This window comes from Prosopis cineraria, unplaced genomic scaffold, assembly GCF_029017545.1.
Source record: "Prosopis cineraria cultivar Desert tree isolate PC_DT_omini unplaced genomic scaffold, ASM2901754v1 PC313, whole genome shotgun sequence".
NCBI classification, from domain to species: Eukaryota; Viridiplantae; Streptophyta; class Magnoliopsida; order Fabales; family Fabaceae; genus Prosopis; species Prosopis cineraria.
Genome location: NW_026555640.1, coordinates 1 through 24,887, shown reverse-complemented (window position 1 = coordinate 24,887; position 24,887 = coordinate 1). Strand labels below are relative to the sequence as shown.

At 34.5% G+C, this 24,887-nt stretch overlaps 3 protein-coding genes across 5 annotated transcripts; all 3 read left to right on the top strand.

Annotated features, from left to right (window-relative positions):
• Nucleotides 1-4,077: 4,077 nt before the first annotated feature.
• LOC129296359 (uncharacterized) lies at nt 4,078-8,503 on the top strand. The gene is made up of 6 exons (XM_054934960.1): nt 4,078-4,260; nt 4,356-4,531; nt 4,753-4,887; nt 5,841-5,966; nt 6,216-6,320; nt 8,110-8,503. The coding sequence occupies exons 2-6, from the start codon at nt 4,385-4,387 to the stop codon at nt 8,272-8,274; spliced, it is 678 nt and encodes a 225-aa protein (XP_054790935.1). The 5' UTR covers nt 4,078-4,260; nt 4,356-4,384; the 3' UTR covers nt 8,275-8,503.
• A 1,820-nt stretch (nt 8,504-10,323) lies between these two features.
• On the top strand, nt 10,324-16,345 carry LOC129296356 (uncharacterized). 2 transcript variants are annotated; one of them, XM_054934956.1, is made up of 5 exons: nt 10,324-10,741; nt 12,798-12,862; nt 12,944-13,004; nt 14,806-14,952; nt 15,546-15,769. In XM_054934956.1, exons 1-5 carry the CDS (start codon nt 10,477-10,479, stop codon nt 15,563-15,565), a joined length of 558 nt encoding a protein of 185 aa, XP_054790931.1. In that variant the 5' UTR covers nt 10,324-10,476; the 3' UTR covers nt 15,566-15,769. The 2 variants fall into 2 exon arrangements, with proteins under 2 accessions (XP_054790931.1, XP_054790930.1); XM_054934955.1 differs by lacking the exon at nt 15,546-15,769 and adding an exon at nt 16,033-16,345 and having other exon boundaries at nt 10,325-10,741.
• Nucleotides 16,346-17,675: 1,330 nt separating this feature from the next.
• LOC129296354 (riboflavin synthase-like) lies at nt 17,676-20,401 on the top strand. Of its 2 annotated transcripts, none has more exons than XM_054934952.1 (2): nt 17,676-17,952; nt 19,219-20,401. In XM_054934952.1, the coding sequence occupies exon 2, from the start codon at nt 19,313-19,315 to the stop codon at nt 20,153-20,155; it is 843 nt and encodes a 280-aa protein (XP_054790927.1). In that variant the 5' UTR covers nt 17,676-17,952; nt 19,219-19,312; the 3' UTR covers nt 20,156-20,401. The 2 variants fall into 2 exon arrangements, with proteins under 2 accessions (XP_054790927.1, XP_054790926.1); XM_054934951.1 differs by having other exon boundaries at nt 19,085-20,401.
• The last annotated feature ends 4,486 nt before the right edge of the window (nt 20,402-24,887 follow it).

Genomic DNA, 24,887 nt, shown 5'->3' with positions numbered 1-24,887 from the left:
GTCAGATGCGTTTTCTTTTCGTTCGGACCCTGTTTTGAGATATGTGGTTGTTCTGCTTGTTCTGGTTTTCTTTCCGTTCGAAGCTCTCACCTCGTTTTCGTTAGATGCGTGGCTTTGTTCTGGTTGTTCTGTTCTGAGCTCTCGATCTATCTTCTTTGTTCTTTGTTCTGCTTTGTTCCCGTCAGATCACCCTGTTCTTTGTTCTGGGATGTGGCTTTGTTCTTTGATGCCACATCCCTCTTAGCTGCAGCACTGACTAAATCACGTGCACTGTTAGAAACATCAAGAGGTGGGGTTCTTGTTGATGCTGTTAAAATCTGTAAATCTATTGTGAGGACAGTCTCCCAGTAAGGATTTAAATTTTAATTAGCCAAGATCAGCTCCTTTCGCTATATCCAACTGACTGGTTGGTTTCTTTTGGTATTGAATCACCCACAAGTACTGGGGCCCTAGGTGATCTGTGGTGTGAACGTACATAGCCGATCCATGATGATAACTGAATCGTCGCCTTACCAGATTGGAACACATTAATGCCATGCAATAGTATAGACAGAGAGAGAAAGAGAGTACAAGTGTTCATTACAATATTATAGGAATACCCAGCTGCTGAGTGTCTTGAAAACATTTGGGTTCGGTTTCACAGAGCCATCATCAATACTTCATTTTCTATGTTGTGACTTTATCTAAGGTTTCTCTTTTCACGAAAAAGGTTTCTATGTTTTTGTCTTATCAGAGATTGGGATCACTTCTACTATATATCATTTTATTAGTTGTATATGCACATATATATAGTTTCCTTATTCTCCATCACAACATATTCAAACGTTAAAGAGTGGTTTAATTTATAGAATGGTTATTGCAATAATGAAATATGAATATTAAGGCTTGTTTATTGATTTTCATTATTGTTCTTGATTGCTTTGTTAGATGAGCAAGGAATCTGAAAATCTTTTACCGGTGCAACAATGGTTTGAATTGCGTCGAAGAGCACTAGCTCTTCTTGCTTGTGTCTTTGTAAAAGTATGTGCAAGTGACATGTGTTCGAAAAAAATAAGTTACAGTTTGAGTGGCAAGAGAGAAATGGTACGTGATGAAATAATGAGCCGAATTAGCGATTGTCCCTCCAGTCGAAATATCATTAGAATGACTCCTAGAACTTTTTTAGAATTATGTGCTATGTTAGAAAGAGAGGCTGGCCTGCAACCCACGCGATGATCAAGTGTGGAAGAAATGGTTGCAAAAACTCTATATATATTGACACACAATACAAAAAATCGTGAAGTGAATTTTTGGTTTAGGCGTTCTGGTGAGACAATTAGTCGCCATTTTCATCAAGTTTTGACAGCTATCGTTGACTTAGAAGAAAAATTTTTGGTTCAACCTAATGGCTCAACCATTCTTCCTGAAATTGAAAAAGATAAGAAATTCTTCCCATATTTTAAGGATTGTGTCGGTGCTATTGATGGAACACATATACGAGTCAAGGTGCCTTCTTTAGATGCTCCTAGATACCGTGGTAGGAAGGAATTTCCGACACAGAACGTGCTAGCAACATGTACCTTTGATCTAAAGTTCACTTAAGTGCTCCCTGGGTGGGAAGGTACTGCATCTGACTCAAGAATCATTAAGAATGCATTAACACGAGAAGATAAGCTTATAATTCCTGAAGGTAAATATTTTACCAATTTTGATAAAGTTTATATTTGTGAATGTAAAATTATTATAGTAATTATTTTCCTTTATGATAGGTAAATATTACCTTGTCGATACTGGATTCATGTTAACAAGAGGACTTATAACACCTTACCGAGGAGTTCGTTATCATTTGAAAGAATATTCAAAACAGAATCCCCCCCTAAATTATAGAGAGTTATTTAACCTTCGACATGCAAGGTTACGCAATGCCATTGAACATGCTTTTGGTGTTTTGAAAAAAAGATTTTCCATTCTATCCAATGTAACTGAACCTACATATGGAATCAAAGCACAAAAAATGATAATATATGTATGTTGCATTCTTCATAACTTCCTTATGAGTATGGACCTTATTAAAGATCTTTTAGAGGAAGTTGATGCTGTTCTTACAAGAGAAAACCATTCAAATGATAATAACCGTGCTCAAAGAGGGGACAATAATGAGGCTGCTCGAGGTGAACTTATTAGAGAAAATATAGCCACTCAGATGTGGGCAGATTATCAGGAACATCTAACTGCTCTTGAGGATGAACTTGATGATTGAATTTTGATTTTCTCAATAAGTTAGACTCTATTGTATCATTATAGACATTTAAATATGTTGTATTATTACATTGACTTATATTGAGTTTAATTGAGGTTTGATCAGATATTAAAATTTATTGTTTTATTGACTTTTATTTGCTTTGTATTATTTGTTTAGTTTGCTATTGAAATTTGATTAGTTTTTCATATTAGGATTGGTATTATGTGATTATATTGTTATATGATAGGATGGCACCAAACAATAATAAGGAGATTGTGAATTGGACAAGATTAATGGATGATGCCCTCATTGATGCTTTCATGAATGAATATAATGAGGGTTACAAAGTTAATGGCACTTTTACAACTACAGCTTATGATAACATATGTAAATATTTGAGTGCTTTATTCGGTAAACAAATTGACAAGGAAAAGGTGAAAAATCGATGGAAGACTTTAAAGAAAAACTTTTCAGATGTTTATGACATTTTCAAAAGTTTGAGTGGGTTCGCTTGGAATCCAATAACTCAAGTATGGGATGCTGTGCTTGAAGTTTGGGATGCATTAATTGAGGTAAATTTCTTACATATGCATTGATTATATTATTATTTGAAAATGAAAAAGTATGCATTTGCAATTGAATTGCTTTTGTAATTTCACTTGTTTCAGGCTAAACCTAAAGCAGCATTGTGGAGAACTACTCCTTTTCCAAACTACTAAAAAATGATGATATTATATGGAGTAGATAGAGCTAATGGAGATGAGAGTGAGACAGCCCGTGAGTGGAGAAAGAGACGTCGTTCTCAGGAAGAAGTCACTGAAACCGTCAATGACATTAACAATATTGTCTCACAAAATAGAGCCACAATTAATGTTGAGCTTGATGGACAAGAAAACTCACCGAGACAAGAAAACTCACCTGATCAAGAGCACTCACCCACTATTAATAGTGCATGTAGTAAGAAGACAAAAAGGGTGTCTAAGGAGAAGGAGGCTAGTATAAATGAGTTGACAAGAGCAGTGTTAGCTGTGGCTGAGGCAATTCAACAAGGAAATGTGATGATAGGACAAAGTTTCAAGAAGGTGCCACAATTGTCAGGTGAAGAAATTTGGAAAATGCTTGAAGAGTGTGGGATTGATGCTGCAAGATTACCTGACATATATTGGTTTCTTATGGCTGATAATGATAGGCTTAGAGCAGCAACTCAATGTCCAGCACCAGTACGAAAGGATGTGATAATGAGGATGTTTTATAGTTCTAATTAGATGATGACTTTTATTAATAATTTTTGTATATTTTGTTAGCTAAATGTCAAAATGTGATTCTTAAACATGATCAATATATTAGATGTTATTACCCAATATATTTTGTTATTAATGATGGCAATTATTATTCAATTGTTATTAAAGACTAGCATTGTCTTGTGTAAATTGGGGGCATAAAATCATTAGTTTCATTGATTTTTTTCACAAAGTATTGTTTAATATTTAGATTAATTTACTAATAAGATTATTTAATAGTATTATTTAATTTACTTATTTGGGGTGAAGAAGAAAAAAAAATTGACAAGATTAGGGTAATTTAAAAATAAATTATACAATTTTAGTTTATATGTAAAATAGATTTGTGTGATAAAAAGATAAAAAAAATTATTGTACAAGGGTATAATGGTAATTTAATTATTACCTCCCCTCCCCTCCCCTCCCCTCCTAAACCAAACAAAGGATCATTAAAAATTCCTCCCCTCCCCTCCCCTCTAATCAAACCGAATAAAGTAGCTTAGAAACCCTCCCCTCCCCTCCCTGCATCCCCTCAAACCAACCATAGCGTTAACAATACAATTAAAAGGTAAATTTGAAGGGTTTTCTTTCTTTTGGGTTTTTTACTTTTTTTTTTTTTTGGTTTTTGCCAAAAAATTTGGAGGGTTTTGGAAGGCAGCACAGAATCAGTTCTGGTCTTCCAATCGCCCTCAGGCCTCGCGCCCGTCGCCACTCGCTTCCCTCACTGTCGCCCTCTTCTGGCCGCTGTCGAAGTCCATGGTGAGATCTCTTTCCTATGGCCGCCGTCATTGGGTTGACTTCAAATGTACTCAATTTTTTAGCTACACACTGACATCCTCTAATTCCTTTGGAAGGTGTTGTAGTTTTGATACTGTGGAACTTCATGGGTTATCTTTCGTATGGCAGACACGCTCTTCAGCATATTATTAGAAATGCGAACCCCAAAAGCTCTTCTCATACTGTGGTTAACCCACTGCTATACGCTTGTCAAGGACTTAGATACAGAAAACTGGAAGTCATCCTTGCAACGGTGAAGTCTATATTCTTTTGTTGTTTTGTATTTTGAAAAACCTTATTTCTTGTATCTTTACTATCAGTTTCTCTAATTAACCTTGATAAGTATATGCGTTTTACAACTGAACATCATACGTTTCTATCCTCTTGTTTCTGTATTCGATTCTTTTAATTAATTTGTGTATCCTCTCTCTCTCTCTCTCTCTCTTGCTGTGGATGTTGCAACTGCAAATATAGAATATAGATAAGCTTGGGAAGGCAGGTGAGACAGTGAAAGTTGCTCCTGGATATTTTCGCAACCACCTAATGCCCAAGCTACTTGCTGTGCCAAATACTGACAAGTTTGCTTATCTCATCAGGGAGCAGCGCAAGGTTTTTGTCTTTTGAACTAATCTCATCAGTAAATTGATGTTTGTATCCTGGGCCTTAAAATGTGGTCATTTATCATTATGGATATTTAACTCTACAGTGCTTGAATTGATCCAAACAAATATTCATCAAATTACACGAGGGAGAAAATCTCTGTCATCTGGTGCCGAGACTTCCTAGCGTATTTACTTAACATATGGATTGCTGTTTAAGATTACTCTTGTGCTTTTTCAGACCTGTGCTTTTTACAATCTTCTGAATTGAGTTGTTATATGTTTCCAGTTTTCTGTCAAATATCTGCTACGTGAGAGAACATAATTTTTTTAATATTATTTTTTATATCTTCTAATAAAATTCAATGTCATCGTGTAAACTATGTATCTGAGCTCACTCAGTGGTATAATGCTTGTTGTTGTTGTTGTTTTAAAGAGTTCATGTATTTTTGGTGAATCTTATTTTTACCTTAGGTGTGCATGTGCCTGTGTGAAGTATAGAATAAAGATATTATGCTTGTTCCTTCTGGCACTGACAACTGTTTATTGGCAATCTTCTTATTTTCTTCAGTTCAAAACTTAATGAAGTAAATTGCATCAATACAAGTTGAAGGAACTTGTTATTCTATGTGGAATTTGTTATCTTATGCAGAAGCTCTTAGATTGATTTTTAACTAGAGACGATATCGTGACTTGTGAATATGATGACTTCTTGTCAATTTCTTCACACACACACACACACACACACATTTTTTGAACGAAAAATCAATTTCTTCATATATAAAGATGCATGTTTGATTAGTGTTGCTATATGCATGGGGTGCGCACGCGCGCTCACACACACACACACAACCCTTACTTGATCTAATTTTTGTCATTTTAATTCAAAACCATATTTAAGCAGCCAGGCTCCTTAGCTTTTATTCATCGCTCACTAGCAGTTTCTTGTCATTAACGGTTCAGATCTACAAACCTGTTGCTGAAGAAGAAGGAGAAGAAGAAAAAGAAGTTAAATTATCTGAAGATTCAAAAGAAGTTAAAATGAGAGAGTATGAAAAGGCAGCAGTACGCCTCGTGAAAGCCAAGCTGGTTAGTAGCAGCTTAACCTTCAGATCTTTTCATCACTGATGAAGACTATGTCTATTATTCTGTTTTTCACATCATTTTTCTCCCTCGATCATAGTTTCTTTATGTTTGTTATTCTCCTTCGTAATTATGGGGGAAAAACTGTTCTCAGATGTGATAAAAGTGTAGTATTAGCTTGACAAGCTAGTTGTCTTCTTGTGTCACACAAAAATGTATTTCTTTTCACATTGATCTGGATGTGATAAATACCAGGTCTTGCGGAGGATCATTGACGCCCAGAAAGCAAAGTCACGTGAAAAGAAAGATGAGCCCTTGGAATTGCGTTCAGCTGTAACAAAAGATGTTATTGTGGCTGAGGTAATAATAGTTTGTCTTGGTAATTTAATTTTTCATGATATTAACAATTCAGTCTGCTGAGCATATTTTCCATGATATAGTCAATTTGTCTGCATGTTTTTTTTTTTTTCTGGTTTGATTTTTCACGTAGGAAGGCTGACCTCAGATTCCAACTCATACCTTTATTTTTTGGATGGACTGTTTTTGCTGTATTATTGTTGCCTTTATTCGTTGAATTGAAGAAATCAGTGACATCTTACATGTAATCCTTTCCATGGAAAGGTGGATTGCTGGGGGTAGAGTAAGGCTATGTTTGGTAAGTTGGAATGAATTTTGAAGGAATGGAACTGGAATGGGAATGGGAATGAGTTTTAAAAACATGTTTGGTTTGCCATGGGAATGCTTGAATAATTTTTATTTAATATTTATAATTATAATATCAAAATACAATATTACCCTTGCTCATGCCAAAAAAGGGAAAAGAAAAGGGGAAGCAAATCCACGGTTACAGTTCACAACCCAACACCTTCTCCCATTTAATTGACCTTCCTCAACCATGGCAGTAACTGGAGGCACGATTGCATATCAAAATCCAGATATTCTCACTTCTGGAAATCAAATCCATCAAGATATTCAAATCTAAACACATAATACCTGAATCATTAGATCAATATATGCAAGATTAGAAAGGGGGGAAACCTTGTAATGAAGTAGATATGAAAATGGTGATGAAGGAAGGTCAATGAAGAAGGATTGTGACAAAAGCTTGTGAACGATGATGAATATGCAAACAGCGACAAAGGTGGAGACTTGTGACATCGGAAAGAAGGAAGAAGAGGCAGTGACCGTCACTGGGCAGCAACTTGCAATATTCGAATGACTGTGCCCAGGAGGTTAAGGATGAGGAGGAGTAGGATGGCAAGGGTTGCCGGGAAGAAGGCCAGACGGCAAGAATTGATGGAGAAGAAGGTTGGACAGCCATGAAGAAGGCTGGTGACAGAGAAGGTGCTGAAGGGAGGGGCAAGAGCTGGACGGAGTGACTTGTGAAATTAGGGCAAAAATAAGAGGGATAGTTGTGTATATACAATTATTAACCAGAGATATTTTTGTTCATAAAATTTCATTCCTGAGGAATGGATCCCATTCCCATGGTATGGTGATGGAATGAAGATTACCTCAACTGAGGTAATGGGCCATTTCTTCTCACATTCTCATTCCATCACCCCTCATTCCATTATACCAAACAAGGCCTTAAGGAGAAACCAAGAAATAAGAAAAGGAAAATGAATTAAAAGAAAGAAAGCACCTTGATGTGACAATAAAAAAATATGAAATGACCTATTTCATAAATAATTCTTACCTGGAACTGCCATTCAAATTTCAAATTTCTATGAGCAGATATTTTCAACTTCCTGCTCTCTCCCTCTTATGCCATGGGGAGACCCCCAATTGGAAGGAAGTTAGACTAATCCCATATGCTTGATTTGTTTGGTACTTTTACAAATGTACAGCTGTTTGAAGAAATCAGTGACATCTCACATGTAATCCCTCTTATGCCTCCTATTCTTAAGCTTTATGATTGTAGGTTGTGAAATTTGGTGTATAAGTAATCGGTTGTTAGGCTTTAGCTTTGAGTTTGATTTTATTTTATAATAATAATAATAATTATTTTTTGCTCATTCTGTTTAAGCCCTAAATGTTATCAGTTCACAGAAGAAATTCTGTTTAAGCCCTAAATGTAATCAATTCACAGAAGAAAGAAGCTATTGATTTTTTCCTTGAACTGATCTGGTCTTTATGGCACTTCCAGGTGGCTAGGCAGCTTTGTGTGAACATTGCACCAGAGAACCTGCATCTTCCAACGCCTTTATCAAAGGTGGGTGAATATGAAGTGCCACTGCTCTTGCCAAGGTCCATTCCCCTACCAGAGGGGACCATTAATTGGAGTCTTCAAATAAAAATTCGGAGCAAATAAAACTTTTAGTTTCAATATTTACAGACATTACTTGCTTATTTTCATGGCCTTTTTTTTTTTTTGGGGGGGGGGGGGGAATCCCCAACCATTCGATTTTGACATTATTTATGTGTAACATTCTAGGTGTCGGAAAATCTGGAATCAGATTTACACTTAGTGGCTTGTTCAATACAAATTGAGAATGGAAATAGGAAAACTTTCTCATGAACATGGGAGTTTATCATTTCAATTAAGTCGTTTGGCCACCTATCATGCACAGTAAAAATATTTTTTTTTAACCGCCTTCATTCTTTTTTCTCATGTCTCTTTTCCAGTTACCAAGGGTTAACTGAGGCTTACTGACTAGAATTTTGGTTAGAAAGTAGACACTGGACAGTAGTTTTGAAGAGTGAGGAGTTTGAGCTTGTGCTGATTCAAAGGTGGAGACATCTTGGTTGCGAGTTTTCTTGGATAGGATTCACTTCTATGTGTTGATATCCTGAGTCTATCCCACCTTCAGATTAGGGGACTTTTAACAGAGTTCAGACTAATCAGGATTGAGCTGGGTCGGAATTTTTTCGAGTGGAAGCTCTACCTACAATGCAACTGCATTTTCAGAGCTTGAACTTAAGATTTTTGGTTAAGCTGGTACAATTCTTGGCAGTTAAATGAACTGTCTGATGGTGAAAACAGGAAGATTTGGAGCTAATTAACTTGTGAAAGGGCAGTTTTTTTTGGGTACAAGAGATGGCCAAAGTAAAAGTGTCCCAAAAATAGAGAGATTACACTAGGGGGGATTGAGTTAACCTAGTTTGTCAAAAAGGAAGGAGCTATATCATAAAAAGGAGCAGCAAGTCCTTCTCTGGCCAATAACTCTGCAACTTGGTTCTGCTCGCGAGCCACATGCTGTACATTTATACTTCAATTCCAATGCAGCATGTCAAGAATCGGAAGTAAGACTAGGCTGCGTGATGACCTGGCATTAGTTTCATTCTTTATGAGTTCCACAAGCACACTGCAGTCCGATTCTTTAGCTTTTAGGAATTCTGAGCTTTGCATTCTAGCCTGTATTTTTTCAGGCCCAAAAATTTTTTAGCCATTGCTATTTTTGGTACGATAGGCAAGGAAAAATCTATAAAATGAATAATGGAACTCAAACTGTGAAGCCCGTGACTAGTCTGTTTTATATGGCAAAAAAAGAATCCAACCATATTCCACTTGGTGATATGCTTGTTATCAGTTATCCGGCTCCTCGTCAAGGCATTAAATGGTTGCCACATACTCCAAAATCCTGTCCTATAAAGGCACACCAAACATCAAACTTCGTCATTTTTTATCATCCGGACTACATATTCTATTTTCTATTTATATATTATTTTATATTTCTGTTTTTTTTTTGTGAGCGGTATTTTATATTTCTGTTACATGAAAGTATTACCAAAGTTAAATCATAATTTAAAAAGTTAGATTATGTATCGCATTTATGACGATCAAATCCGATTAATATGAATTATAATACCTATTAGAAACATACTTAAACAAAAGAATGATATCAAACGCTTTTTTTCCGGTTCAAAATATTTTTTAGAGATGTTATGATTATGACAGAGCATTAATGCAAAGATATTTGTTTATGCCGCGGGCACAATCTTGAGGTTTAGATGAAGTTACTAAATTAGGGAAGATTTTTTTCGTTTATATGGCTTTGATGACTGTGTAATATTTGTGTGATATTATACATAAATAATATAACTTATAAACTTTATTTTATATTGTACTCCCTTCCGTCCTAATTATAGAAAAAAAAAACTTTAAAACCCAGTAAAAATATAGTAGTTAATTTATTTTTCTAACATTGCCCTTCTTTAATCGCATGAAGTTATTTGTAAGCTTTTTAATTTTTAAGCACATTTTGTTACTAACATTAATTTCAATGAAAGAAAAAAAAATTAAAAGTAATGTATTTTTGCCAGTTTTATGTATATTTAAATGGAATAAGTCAGAGTAATCTTGCTATGTAATTAAGACCGGAATGAGGATATTAGTTCAGGTAATGATATGTTGTAGTACATTTAGTGATGGTACCTTCGCCCAAGAATAGAGGGTGGGAAGAAGCACTTCACTCACTAGCCAAATCAACCTCAAGATGATGATGACCTGAACCATACCATACACAACCAGTAGGTCCTATTGTTTTCTCGGAGACGGCAAGTTCTTGCTCTTATGGAAACCATACTTCAATCTCTTCCTCTAGTTACTATTCCTAAAGCTCATCACTCCTCCTCCTCTGCCTCTTCATCCGCAATCTTCTTCCATTGCAATGCCTCTTCAGTAGCTTGTACTTCTGCAACTCGTAATTTTCCAAAGGGATTTCTCTCAGTTTGTCCTTCCAGAGCAAAGGACAAGAGTAGCCTCGGGGCTTTATATGCTTCACAAGCTGAAACCCCTCCTACCGAAGCTGCAGAAAGATGGCTTCTTGTTCCTGTTGGTCAGTTGTATCTCTTACTCAATTTAGTCATCTGTAGAAGGAAAAACCTTGATAAATCTTTGTTTTGGGTGTTCTTGCGTTCTATGTAATTAATCCTGATCCATATGTCTATTCGGCTTCTGGGACTGGAAGCTTCCGAAAATTGAAATGCTATGTTGATGGGAAAGTGACATCATTAGCAGTGGGAGACTTATTTCTATTTCTTTCTAATTTTTCCCCTTGTTGGGATGAGGGAGGTACAAAATATTCCTCCTGGTATCTGGACTTGTATGTTTCAAGATATCTCAATCCTTATCCGATGTGGAATGAAGTAGACACCAACAGAACAGTGATGAGCATCTCCTAATTTCTTCAGAGTATGTTTGAGAGTTTATAGACAAGAGAATGGAAAATTTGAGCTAACCCTTCCAAATCATCCATACTCCCCAAAAAAAAGGGGAATTCGGAGCTTAAAGTTTTCCAGCACTAAGGGTATGGAAATTATCATTTAGCCATGGTTCCCCTCCCTCCTCTCATGTTTTCCTTGCATTCCTTCTCTTTCCTTCCCTTTGCAACTCAGAAATATACACTTCTGCTATCCTGGCGTTTTCACTTCAAAACTTGAGGGGAAGTAAATTTTTTCAATTGGTGAAGAATAATGCATTATGAAAAGAGGAAAATATTATTTAATATCTTGCTTTCTGGTAATCATTTGGGATTTAGGAGTTAGTAATTTGATAACAGAGGCAATTTAGCGTTAATCCATCAGTAAATAGGGGATTGTCAATGAAAGTATTTGAGCTTAGTGATATCTTATCCTATATTAGTATTTTCTGAGTTTCATGAGAGTTTCCTGTTACTGCTGATAGCCATTTGCAAAAAATACCTGTCGTATGATTTAATGAGTTGGGTTTTATTTGTAGTGTCTAATGCTTTCTTGGCATTGCCCGTGCTTCTGTTTTGAATACAAACTTTAAATCTGTGGTGGTTAATGAGTAATCGTATCATGTAGTAGGTGCGCAAAAGAAGTGACTTGATAATTACATTAGGAATTTCCTGGATGGTTGTCGATGAATGCATTATCCTCTTTCTGTTGATCTTATACATAATATTTTGTACTCATAGAGACTACAACTTTTCAGGTCTTTCTTTACCTTCTTCAATTACATCTGTGCTCTAGATAGAGTTCCTCAATCAAAAGTGCACAGTTTTAGTGTATTAAAGAGGCTTGTGTTTTAAACCAATCCTTAGATGTTATTCTCTTACAGGATTTAACTTCAAGGGTCCCAAGTTTTAACATGATCATTTAGTTTAAAAGTAGGAAATGTTGTTGTATTTTCAAAAATGATTCAATTTTGTTGTTGTGATGTATGCCCCACCTTAAGAAAATGAAATTAAAAGTTATATAGTAGTGAATGCTGGGCTCTAACGGGACAGCAAGAACATAAAGTTGGAGTAGTAGAGATGAGAATGTTATGATGGATGTGCGGACATACACGTAAAGATAAAATTCGAAATGAGCATGTATGCGAAAAAGTGAGGGTGGCACCTATTGAGGAAAAAATGGTAGAAAATCAGTTGAGATGGTTTGGATATGTACAAAGAAGACCAAGGGAGGCACCAATGAGAAGAGTGGAACATATAACTTTGAGTCCGATTAAGAGAGGTAGAGGAAGGCTTAAGAGAACACTCTTGGAAGTTGTTGAACGCGATCTCTTAATTAATAATAGTCATAAAAGCTTGATAAATGATAGAGCACAATGGCGTCTTGCAATCCATGTAGCCGACTCCACCTAATGGGATAAAGGCTTGTTGTTGTTGTTGTTGATGATGTATGCCCCACCTAGAGGGATAAGGCTTGTTGTTATTGTTGTTGTTGTTGTGATGTCTCTCCATGACTCCATCCAAAATTTAACCATCTACTTGCTTGGATGTCAAACCAAAACATGATTTGATGCTGCACAGTAAATATATTGTGTCTAGGACTTATGTCAACATTTTCTTTCGAGTTTAGAGATTCACATGGTGTTGTATCAGCATTGCAAATATAATCTTGAACATGTTTGGCATGTGATAGGAGATGGTGATTCAAGGCACATAGGCTTCAAGGTTGAGATGCCAGGTGCATATGAAATTGCTTCTGTAAGTAATGATATATCCAGTAAAATTCTTGTCTGCTTCAGTATGCTGTGGATTAACTGTCTTGTTCTGGATATTTTCTAGAGTGATGTGACTGTTGGACGTGTTCCAGAGAAAGCTGATTTGGTAATTCCAGTTGCAACAGGTATTCCTAATCCTGATTATTAATTCTATGGGTGCATTTGGAATCAAATTGATCAAGAATTCAATTGAACAATCACTAGTTTATCTATTCAAAATAAATCTTTAACGTTGTATAATTCCATTGAATTTCATTGATTTTTGAAGTGAAATTCAATTTTAATTTTACGAAAGTATTCTAATGCCACAACTTTGCCTATGATTATAATTGGTCCCAAGCTCAGGTAAAGGAGGAGGGTTATGTTAGGCCTTCAACAGCCAGTGTAAAATTTTATTGAATCTCACATGGCTATGGACAATAGATGTTTTTGTGCTAATGCTAGGTTATCGCTCGTAAGTAATGCACTATATGAGGGGGCAAGACATGTAAGAGGGGCAATAACTGGTATAAGAACATTTGGCGGTAAAACAAAGGGCTTTACCTATAAGGATTGGACTACATCAGGGATCATCTTCGAGTTCTTATTTGTTTGATCTAATCCTAGATGTTTTGACTAAGCATATTCTAGAAAAAATCCCTAAATGCATGCTTTTTGGGATGATATAGTCCTTATTGCGGAGATAAAAGAAGAGATTAACTGTAAACTTGAGTTATGAAGGAGGATATTGGAGTCAAAAGGTTTTCACCTGAATAGGAGTAAGACTTAATATTTGCATATAATTTTGATAAGAGATCAATCAGTAGTAATTTAGAAGTGAAATTGGGAGATCAAATTATATCTCAAGTTGAAAAGTTTATATATTTGGGAGCTATTATTCAACATGATGGGGATATTGATGGGGGTGTTGCACATAGAACACAAGTTGAGTGGTTTAATTGTAGAAGGCTAAAGGGGTTATTTGCAATTGTAAGGTACCTAATAAACTTAAAAGAAAGTTTCATCAAACTGCTATAAGACTAACTATATTATATGGTAGTTAATGTTAGGCTTTAATGGGATAGCAAGAATATAAAGTTGTAGTAGTAGAGTTGAAAATGTTGAGATGGTGTGTGTGCATACACGTAAAGATAAAAGCCAAAATGAGCATATATGAGAAAAATTGGGCGTAGCGCATATTGAGGGGAAAATGGTAGAAAATCATTTGAGATTGTTTGGATATATATAAAGAAGACTGCGAGAGATATTAGTGAGGAGAGTGAAACGGATAATTTTTAGCCTTGTTAAGAAGGGAAGAGAAAGGCCAAAGAGAATACTCATGGAAGTTGTTGATCAAAACCTTTTGTTTAACAATATTTTTAAAAGCTTGGTGAATGATCAAGTACAATGGCGCCGTACAATTCATGTAGCCTACCTCACCTAGTGGGATAAGACTTGTTGTTGCTGTAGTATTCACTTCTAATGCCCTCCTAATGAAATAATAAAAGGGTAAAACTGTCTTTTTGTCTCCAAATGAATCTTTGTTAGTCAAAAATCACTGACTTTGTTGGGATTTGAAAACTAGAGCGGAATTTTTTTCTCTATTAAACAATAATAAAAAATTGAGTTTCACTTTAAAAATGTTCCAAAATAAAGTTTAAGTTTTTTGAGCATATTGCATAAGGTTACACACTAGATACTTTTCTCTTGCTGAGAATGTCTATGAAAAAATTCTGTGGGAGAGACATAGGGACATAGAAATGGAGCTTACATGCCTGCAAATATTTTAGCTGAATTAATCCTTCTATTTTAAATTTTTAATCAAAATCGGTTTATGCCCACTTTCAGAGAGCACAAGGATTTTTTTTTTTTTTTGGGGTTCTTGTGTAAATCCTTAATCAACAAGAGCAGATTGCATTATTGTTAAATTGATCTTTAAACTTTCAGTTTCTGGTGTGCATGCACGCATTCAGAAGAAAGGAGGGGATCTTCTGGTCACAGATTTGGATAGCACCAATGGAACATTCGTTGATGACAAGAAGCTGAGACCCGGAGTGGTTGCTACTGTGTCTTCTGGAAGCTGCATTACATTTGGTATCCTCTCAAACATATATCTTCAGTTAAATCGAAAATTTAATAACGTTTGCCTCTATTTTCCTTAGATCCCCTTTTGTAAATAATTATCTCTCCATCACAATCAATCAACTACAGGTGGTTAAACACAACCATACAAATCACACAACCCAACATGGGTCTGACGTGTGAGCTTATATATAGTGAATGGCGTGAGACAGAGTTTAGTATAGAATAGAAAGAAATTAGACTATTATTTTGCTTTCATGGTAGCTTAAAGTTTTTCTCTGGGTACTATTGTCTGAACCTTGAAAGTTAAGATTTGATTATTATTGGCTCACCATGATATCTTAAAATTTTAAGATTGAATATTTTGTTAAAAATACCGTGACACAACAAAAATACAAGTGTCTTGGTATAATTCTAGAAGTGTTGTGTAAGATGTTTGAATGCAAACATAGTTCCATTTTTGAGTTATCAGATCTGTTTTGCAAAAAAGGATGCATCTCTATTCTCATGCGTGACGTGAACATGATGTGTTTTGATTCACGTGAATTGATGGGAGTTGTTCTCAAGTCCCAAGTTGAAATAAAGAATGGATTGTTTATTTTCAGACAAAGTAGAATGTTCATGACTTTAGAGAAGGGGAGGATTAGTTGGAGCATTAGATAATTGTGATGAAGTGGTTTCAGCATCACAACCCAACATCGGAATATACATGAATGTAATCAAAAGAATTGGTCAGTTGTTATTAGTAAAAAGAGTTTCACGATTTTTGCGTTCAAAATTGTGTAAGGAATTTGTAATTTCTTCATTAAAGAACTAAGTTATATAAAGATGCGGCGTTATAACTCCTTTTGGGGTTGTAGATATATGTGTATTTTGAGAGACCAAACCATGTTAAAACTTCATGTTTTTTCTCATTCCTTCTCTTGCACGTACTTTCAGTCAATATGTCTGCATGTCTGACAGCTCAAACAGATGAATTATGCTGAAGATGCATGCCATACATATACAACATTAAAAAGAAAAAAGAATCCTTTGGGTTTTGTTGATAACTTCATAAGGTTATAGCAGCTTAAGCTCCTTCATGTTTGCCAGGGGATATCCATTTGGCTATGTTTCGTGTATCAAAGATTGAGAATGTGGAGACTGAAGGCAAAGCAGAAGATGAAGAAGAAACTCAAGTGGACTCTGTTACCACACCTGAGAGTACTGAGTCAAGTTGATCAGCTTCCGAGGTTTGTCTTGTGATGATTGATGTATAGACTTAAATTATTAAATCAAATCAATTGTTCGGTTTTGAATTCCTCTCGACATTTGTGTATGATGCTAAGCTGAGCTCTTCTTGTTCCCCGTGTTGAAAAAACCCTGCAAATTTGGAAATGAATAACCATTATTCATAACTTACGAATCATTTGTCTAGTTAATGTCCTAATAGTTATGAATAATGTATTCATAACTTACTAATCATAAGTAAGGGACTAATGTTTTAACAATTAAATTATAAAAATTAAGTTGCAATAATTTAAAGGTTAAAAATTAAATTGCAATTGATTTAAAACTAAAAAAAAGGCACTGAATTACAGTTTAGAGACTGGATTACAACCTATTAAAAATTAAGGGATCAAATAATTAATTTTCTTTATTTATATAAAAAATTTAACCTGATATATTATTACTTATGAATAATGTATTCATTTCCAAAATGAGCTTTCTAGATTATTTGTTTGGATTTGAATTTTTTTTTTCAAATTTAAGTTTTTCCCGTCAAATCTTGATTTTCCTCACCATATATTGTGTTGAAAGGTAATTTTAAGAAAAAAATCATTTCAAAAAATAATTAGATTCAAGAAATTTATTTAAAATGAATTTAATGATTAAAGATTCCAATTAAACATAACAATTGTAAGTAATAATAACAATTAAATAATGTTTATTATTTAAGCCTTTCAAAACATGTTGGGTGGAAGAAAACATGCTCCCACGACCACCGGTGCGATTCACGATGCCCAAAATCTTTAAATAATGCGTAAGTATTAAGAGAATATTTAAATTATTGAGCAGTTCATTTTAATTCTGTATGCAATAATTTGTTTGTATTATATGATTATTCAATTAAATTGTATATCTTTTATGTTCTTTATCAAGTAACACTTGGGTTTAGGATCGGCTAAGGCATGGATTAAAGAAAATTAATTTTCTGGCCATGGCATGGCTACCATGCTTCTTAGGATTGCTCACTTTTTTTAAAAAAAGGCAAATGTGAACTTTCGTTTTCGTTTTTGTTTTTTAACTCCACACTGTTTTATTTTATTCTCTTAATCATATAAAATATTTTTTTCCAATTTTTTAAGTTTAATATTATTATTTTCAATTTGAAAATTGCAATTTGAAAGATTCATTAATAAAAATGTTGGCATTAAATTTTTAAATGTTAACAAAAATATTTTCAAATATTAATATATTAAGTTAAAATAATAATAATTTACACAAAAATTATCATTTTAAATTAATATGATTATAGTTAGAAGATTGAAAAGTTATTTTATAAAATTAAAAAATAAGTTAAAATTTTATATAAAATTACAGAATGAAAAATGCTCTTTATACAATTTTTTAATTTAAAATTTTGCGGTGGCCAGGGTCATGCTTCTTATGACTTGTGCCAAACAATTAACGGAAAACGGCCCATAGTTTTCTTTATAATTGCGAATATTAAATGCCAAAAAAAAAAAAAAAAAAGCTTTTCCCCTTATTTCGGCCGGCGATAAAAGCTCTTCCTTAGACGCCCGCGGCTCCCACTCCGCCACTCTCGCTACGCTTTCCGCTTCGCATTCGCTGTCTCAACTCCGAATAAAACCCTCGCCCCTCGGCGTGCCGTCGCCGCCTCCCTCCATCACTCCTCCGTCGTGCTGCACCGATCTGAAATCTCAAGTGCAACTCTCGTCCTCGCTTCTCGACGCCGTTTCTGCCCTGGTCGAGTTTCAGTCTTCACACCGTTCTTGCTCCAGCGTCCAGGTGCGTCCTTCGCCAGTTCTTCCCCAGTATTTTCTTTGGGTGGTGATTATATGAGCTTGCTCCGTTACAGATCTGTCTGAATTTGAAACCATAGAACTTAGAACCTGTTGCTATTTAATCCTGTTTCGTCCCCCCGGGCTATGATTTTTTCCAGCCGTGACTTTTGCCATCTGAATAAGCAATCAACGAACATGTCAATATAAATAAAGTACACCTACAAGTTAATAGCAAATCCACTTTGCTTCATGAGTGGCCTTTGTTTCTGACTTTTTCACTTCATTGAAAGCTTGAAGCTGAAAAAAATAAAGAATAATTTTAATGTACATGTTTTATGTAATTGAGCCCAGAGTACTCTAATCTCAAAAGTGCAGCTATTTAAAGATGATGAACCGAACTCAAAATTTAAGAGATTTCTAGTATTTTAGTTATAATTAAATTTAATGTTTTTTCATGATTCAAGTTTATAATAATGGTTATGAATTGTGATGGTTTTTTTTTTTAAGCAGCATGGCTGTGATGGTGTTTGAACTTTGAAGTTTGAATTTGTATTATTATCAATTAACTTGTATACGTGTGGTTGTATCAATAAATTGTGAATTGCATTATATTTAAACTTGTTAATAGTTTTATGGTGTTTATTATTTGTATTACATATCATTTATACTGACAACAGTAGCGGCGGAAGTGCAAGTTTTGCATTTTCTTTTTTAGAAAGCAAAAAAGGAAAAAAAAAAAAAGAAAAAGGTCATTGCGAAGAATTTAAAATTTTTTAGAAAAATATTTTTGGCATTTGATTTTAAATTATAAGTCTAATTTCTAAAGTGCGACATCTTAAACGAGATTATAAAGAATTAATTGAGGAGTGAGCTTTTTACCTTGCAATTCAATCTAAAAAAATTACATCACAAGTTTAAAATAAAAAAAAAAGACATAAAACTACAAAAGAAAAGTGAATGGTATTAAAAAATAACTTTTTTAATGTTAAATTTTTATTTTTGAACATTATTCTATAACACGAATAGAATCTATGTTAATAACTGAGCAGTCGGACGCTGAACTGGTAGAATCTAGGTTTTTGTTCTCTCATATTTTCCATAAATAATGATAGGTAGACATTTTTCTTTTACAATAGATCACCTGAAATCAATAGCAACAGGGAGACAAAATTTTAAGCAGAAAAGCCTTATCAAGATTGTGATTTTTCTTGGTTAACCAAAGAAGACTGTTATTATCGACTCGTCATTACATTGAAAGTCAAAACTCCAGGATCAGACTTGGGTAGGAGGAGTTTAGCCCTTACATTGCTGAAAAGATTGTGCTGCCACGGTTTTGGACCTTGGAGCTCCGAAACAGATAAAAAATGGCGGCTTCATGCTCTCTCACCTTCTCATCCAAAACTCCGAGAATTCTTCCAATGCATGGATTCCTCAATCCCAAAACCCAGACATCCAACATCGATTGTAGATTCAACTACATTACCAAGCCGCCCATCCTGCGCGCGTTCATGCCGTTGAGCAAACCCATAGCCCGTCGTCAAAGCACAATTCGATGCCTATTCACGGGCATCGTTGAAGAAATGGGCACAATCAAGCAGCTACGTGTCGCCGATCACGGCGGATTCGACATGAAGATAGGAGCAAAAACCGTTCTCGAAGGCGTAAATCTTGGGGACAGCATCGCCGTCAATGGTACCTGTCTTACAGTGACCAACTTCGATCTGAAGGCCTCTGATTTCATGGTTGGGTTGGCTCCGGAGACGCTTAGGAAAACTTCTCTGATCGAGTTGGAAGCGGGATCGCTGGTCAATTTGGAAAGGGCAGTGACCCCCACCAGCAGAATGGGTGGGCATTTTGTTCAGGGACATGTGGATGGCACAGGGGAGATTGTTTCGATGGATCCAGAGGGAGATTCGTTGTGGGTCAAAGTGAAGACAACGAAGGAGTTGCTGAAATTTATTGTACCTAAAGGTTTCATTGCTGTGGATGGGACTAGTTTGACTGTGGTGGATGTGTTTGATGAAGAAGAGTGTTTCAATTTCATGCTGGTCGCTTACACCCAGCAGAACGTGGTGATTCCTTTGAAGAAAATTGGACAGAAGGTAAATGTGGAGGTCGATATTCTTGGCAAATATGTGGAGAGACTTCTTAGCAGTGGCTTCGTCGACTCCATCAAAAAAAATCCCTCATATGCTGAAAGCTGCTGAATTTTAGCTTTGTGTACATGGCCTTCCATTGAACTACAAGCATGTCTCTATACCTTTTAGTTGAAATTGTTATTTTTATCACGGAAAAAGAACACTCGTAGAATATTTTCTCAACTGTATTTAGCCTTTAGGTGGCTAATTTGAACTCCATTTGACTCAAACTGTGATAACATGTTAATGTGCATTTTGCAGTGGTCATGTAATTTAAGGCAATGAATAAAGGGGTGAGTCTTTTGAGCTGATGAAGTATTTCTATGTCGATATCTGTTTGTGCGTCTGACAAGTTTGTAGATTCATCGACCCAAGAACGAGTAATATGGCTATACAAGCCTTAGTAGTAAATTGTGAATCGAGGAACTTTTTAAAATTTTCTTATGTTTGTGATGTGAGCTCCTAAACTTGATAAAATCCAAGAAAAAATATAATTTTAAGTCTTTACACTTTACTCGAATTTTGTTATAATTCTCGCATTTTTTTTCGATGTTTTAAGTTCTTATACTTTTTGTTTTTCGGTGTTTTGAGTTCTTAAATAATTAAAGTGTAAGAACTTTGTAGGGATTTAAAATGCTGAAAAATAAAAGTGTAGAGACTTAGAGCATAAAAAAAAAGTATAGGGAGCATATGATAAAATAAAAGCAAGTGTAGGAATTTAAAATTATATTTTTGTAGATCTCAACTTGATATTAGCCACTTGAATTAATTAATTTTTAATCGGGTTTTGTCTTCATGCCTTGCTTTGTCCAAAAGCTTGATCAGCCGATAGATGCCGGGAAAGGAACTTCGATTTGATATATTGAAGTCTTTCACCACTGGCATTTGACTATTTGAGCTTGATGAGTCTGATTTCATTGTCTATCCTGCTCAGCTAAAAATAAAGAATGGTGAACACAGAGTTCCATCATGATGGTGATATATAGATACAAAGAGTTCCATTATCAAGTCCAACATAAAAAAACAAAATGAAAAATCGTGAGACATCAAAATTTTATATTTAAAGCAGTGAAAAATATTGCCTTGGCCCTGGCTGGTAACAGTAAGGTCTTGAGAACAAACTCACCTAATTGGTATATATAAAAAAAAAATACTAAATCACTTAGACCTAAAATTTTACAGCAGATTATGACAAAAATGGAAATTTAGAAACTTTTCAACGTCTTACTGGTATATAGGAATCCAAACATCTGGATTATTGGATGTGGTTAGTAAACCAATCATCTAATAGAATGTGGTGCCCTAGGAAGTGAATACTATTTTTCCCTACTGCGTTTCTTCAAACATCACATACATAGGCCACCCAACTTAAGAAAAGAAGAAGAAGAAGAAGCCCCAAAGCCTGCAATTCGTGAGAGCTACACAGAATGCAGTATCTGGTAAAGAAGCAATGAATTTTTACAATAGAAATAGTCCTAGAGTTGTAAACGAATGTGACTTCACAGACTTTTTTATGTAGCATTACTTCAAAACCACCTACTATTGCATATGGGAAAAGCAAAGAGCTAGGAATGGAGGTTAGATAGTTAACAAACCAGGACATTCAGTATGTGCCAAGCATTCCAGCCGAGATAGTAATGGTTGCTTGTAATTCCCTTAAATTAATGAGTGTTAGATTATTTCAAACAACGGGGATGCAAGAACATTTTCTTATAGTCCAAATATGGAAGAGTTCACGATGAAGAGATGTGAAACATGATAAGTGAAGTGATAAAGTACTAAATAATACCTGCAAGGATATCGTGACCTTTGATCTTATAATGCCAATTATTCTAACCTTTCCTTATAAGATCAAAGCAATCCTCTTAGAATTATGGCCGGACACTAAATCTCCCAATAAGAATTCAAATATTGGTTTGCTGCATTACGAGGGTCCAATCCATTTCACTAGACTCAACCTTCATTGACAAAGATTTTCAAGTTTTAATACTTCATTTTGTAGTGACATACAATCATTTTTTTTTTCAAATGAAGTGTCAGCAACATAGACCTCTGAAAATCTGTATTGGAAATTCCAAATCTTTTGAAATATTTTCCCTTATATTCCAAATATCAATATCATTGGGGCTAAAATAGAGTTGCCAAGAAAACAAGTCTCAAAGAAGATACAGATGAAATTGTTTAGTAAGAGAATCTAAATATCTATGAGGTGTCTGACTCTTTTTTCAACCAATTATGCCATTATTTAATTTCTATGTCTGAGATATTTGATAGGCCAAGAAAAATTAAATAGGGAGAATGGCAATGAGGACTCTTAGAAGAGAAAAAACTATGTGAGGGTCGAAAATAACTGAATGTTCATCTATATACCAGTGAATCGATGAAATTATAGTTGTGTATAGATGAATCTTCAATTGTTTTTTATTCTCAGTGCTACTCTTTCTCCTCTGATGCCATCATTGCCATTCTCCCAATTAAAATCTTGTCAACGAGGGCTTGCTTTCACGATCAACAACCACTGAGAGGAGATGGATGTTAATACAACATAAAGGATGGAGATAAATAAAAAAAGAAGTCCTACATTCTACCTTGTATTGAAATCTCAATCCTTTTTTATTATTTTCCATTTATGTTTGTACAAACAATAATTTCTTGCATGAATTTTTTATTGCACACATGTGTTTTAATATTGAGGACAATTCTATTCGAGATATAGTCGAATATTAAATGTCAGGACCTTTCCTGATGAGTGTTCAAACTTTGGTTCGCTATGTTATAATTGACTAGATTCTCTACTAGATTAAACCTTTATTGGTTGGGTAAGTTTTTTTTATTTCAAACAAATTAATTATTGTAAAATTTTCATACACAGGCTTGAAAGGAGTATTCTAAATTGTCTTAGTACCCATTGGAGGAAAGAGGTAATGTAAAAATACCTAATATGTAAAATGAGAAGAACAAGCCTCCATAAGGTGTAATTCTGATAGACAGGTAGAGAATAAAAAAGCCATTGGAGACAAATATATAACTAACAAGTAGCCAATGGCCTTATAACCTAGTAACATGTAAACATTTCTATAATTGGAAGGTTGCAGTTCAATCCCACTTGTAATCTTAGTCATTAGTGCTTGCCCCTCTAATTCAAAAGAAAAAAAAAACTAACGGCCTATATATACCAACAAATCATTTTTAATGTTGTTTTGATCTAAATGTTTATCTATATATTTATTTATGTAAATAATTCTTGTGTGAATTTATTTTATTGTGCACAGGTGTTCTCCTTTAGAGGCAATTCTGTTTGAGACATAGCTGAATATTAATATGAGCAAATCTTCCAATGAGGATTTAAATCTTGGTTCTCCATATTATAATGACCTACCCCTTGTTGGTTGCATAGTTTTTATTTTAAACAAATCAATGATTATGAAATTTTCATATGCTAGCTTGAAAGGAGTATTCTAAGTAGTGTCTTACACTATTGGAGGAAAAGAGGTAATGTGAAAATACCTAATATATGATGAGAAAAACAACCTTGACAAGGTGCAAATTAACAAACAGGTAGAGAATAAAAAAGTCATAGAGAGTAGAACTATTTGTGTGTGCCAGATAAAGCTATATGAGTAATGTTTCCTCTGAATTGAGATATTTATATTAAAAGTTGCTTGTTGTTAAGAACAAAATAATAATGTTTCAATTTTAAGAATCTTTGAGAATAAAATATTACTATTTTATAATGGTGCATAATTAAATCCTAAAGGTATTTTTTTAAAAATTTCTTATGATCTCAATAGAGGAATGAGAATAAAAGTTTAAGAATGACCTTTATGAACTCATTAAAAAAGAGGTTATGAATTCTTATGAAAATAATTTAAAGCACAGCAAATTAATCTTTAAGGCAATGCTTGTGGTGATGATTTACTTTCATACAAAGGTTATAAATTATGAGATTTGAGGAGAGATGCTAGTATTTCAATGATAAGAGCATGTGTATGGGAAAAATTAAGATTGTTGGCATAGGAAAAAATAACTAAGAAGTTAGAGGAGGAAGTATTATATATAAAGAACTAAGAAGTGTTATAAAAAGAAATAGAGCTAGTAAAACTATATTCAATTTCAAGGCACTTCCTTTTCATGCTCATTTTTGCACTCTTAGCCATGTTCTTCTTTCATGGTTCTTTATAGTTTCGTCTACTCACTGTGAGCTCCTCACCATGGTTTCATCTCCTCATCATGGTTTTGCTTCATTTGCTATGATCTCTATAATGACTTATGCAAACAAGGATCAACCTTGGCTACAAACCTCTTAAAAACAAAAACCCTTGGATTGGGATCCTAAAAATAGATTATAAAACAACAACCCTTGAAAACACTTCAAATTAAAGGAGGAATTATTGCTAAAACATGATAAAGGTTTAGCACTGAGAAAGAATTAAAATAAGGGAAAAATACCAATATAATAAAGCTGGAGCATTTTACCACGATTAAAGAACCATCTATTGAAGAAACCTTGCACAACACACTGTTGTGGTCAAACTCCAAATCCATTGCAGGTAACACTCTACAATGTCATTTGCCATAGCCAATTGGCGTAACAGCATAGAATTATGTAGAATCTAACTTCAATGCACAAATCTAACTTTTAATGTAAGGTCTCCCTTAACTTAACCACATTTAACTCCATAACTAAGGTAATCAAAGGATTAATTCTCAAAGGATTACCAAAATTGTAAAATTACATAAAAGAGAAAAAATTCTGAAATCATTTATAATAGGATCCCAAAGTTCAATTTCAATCACTATC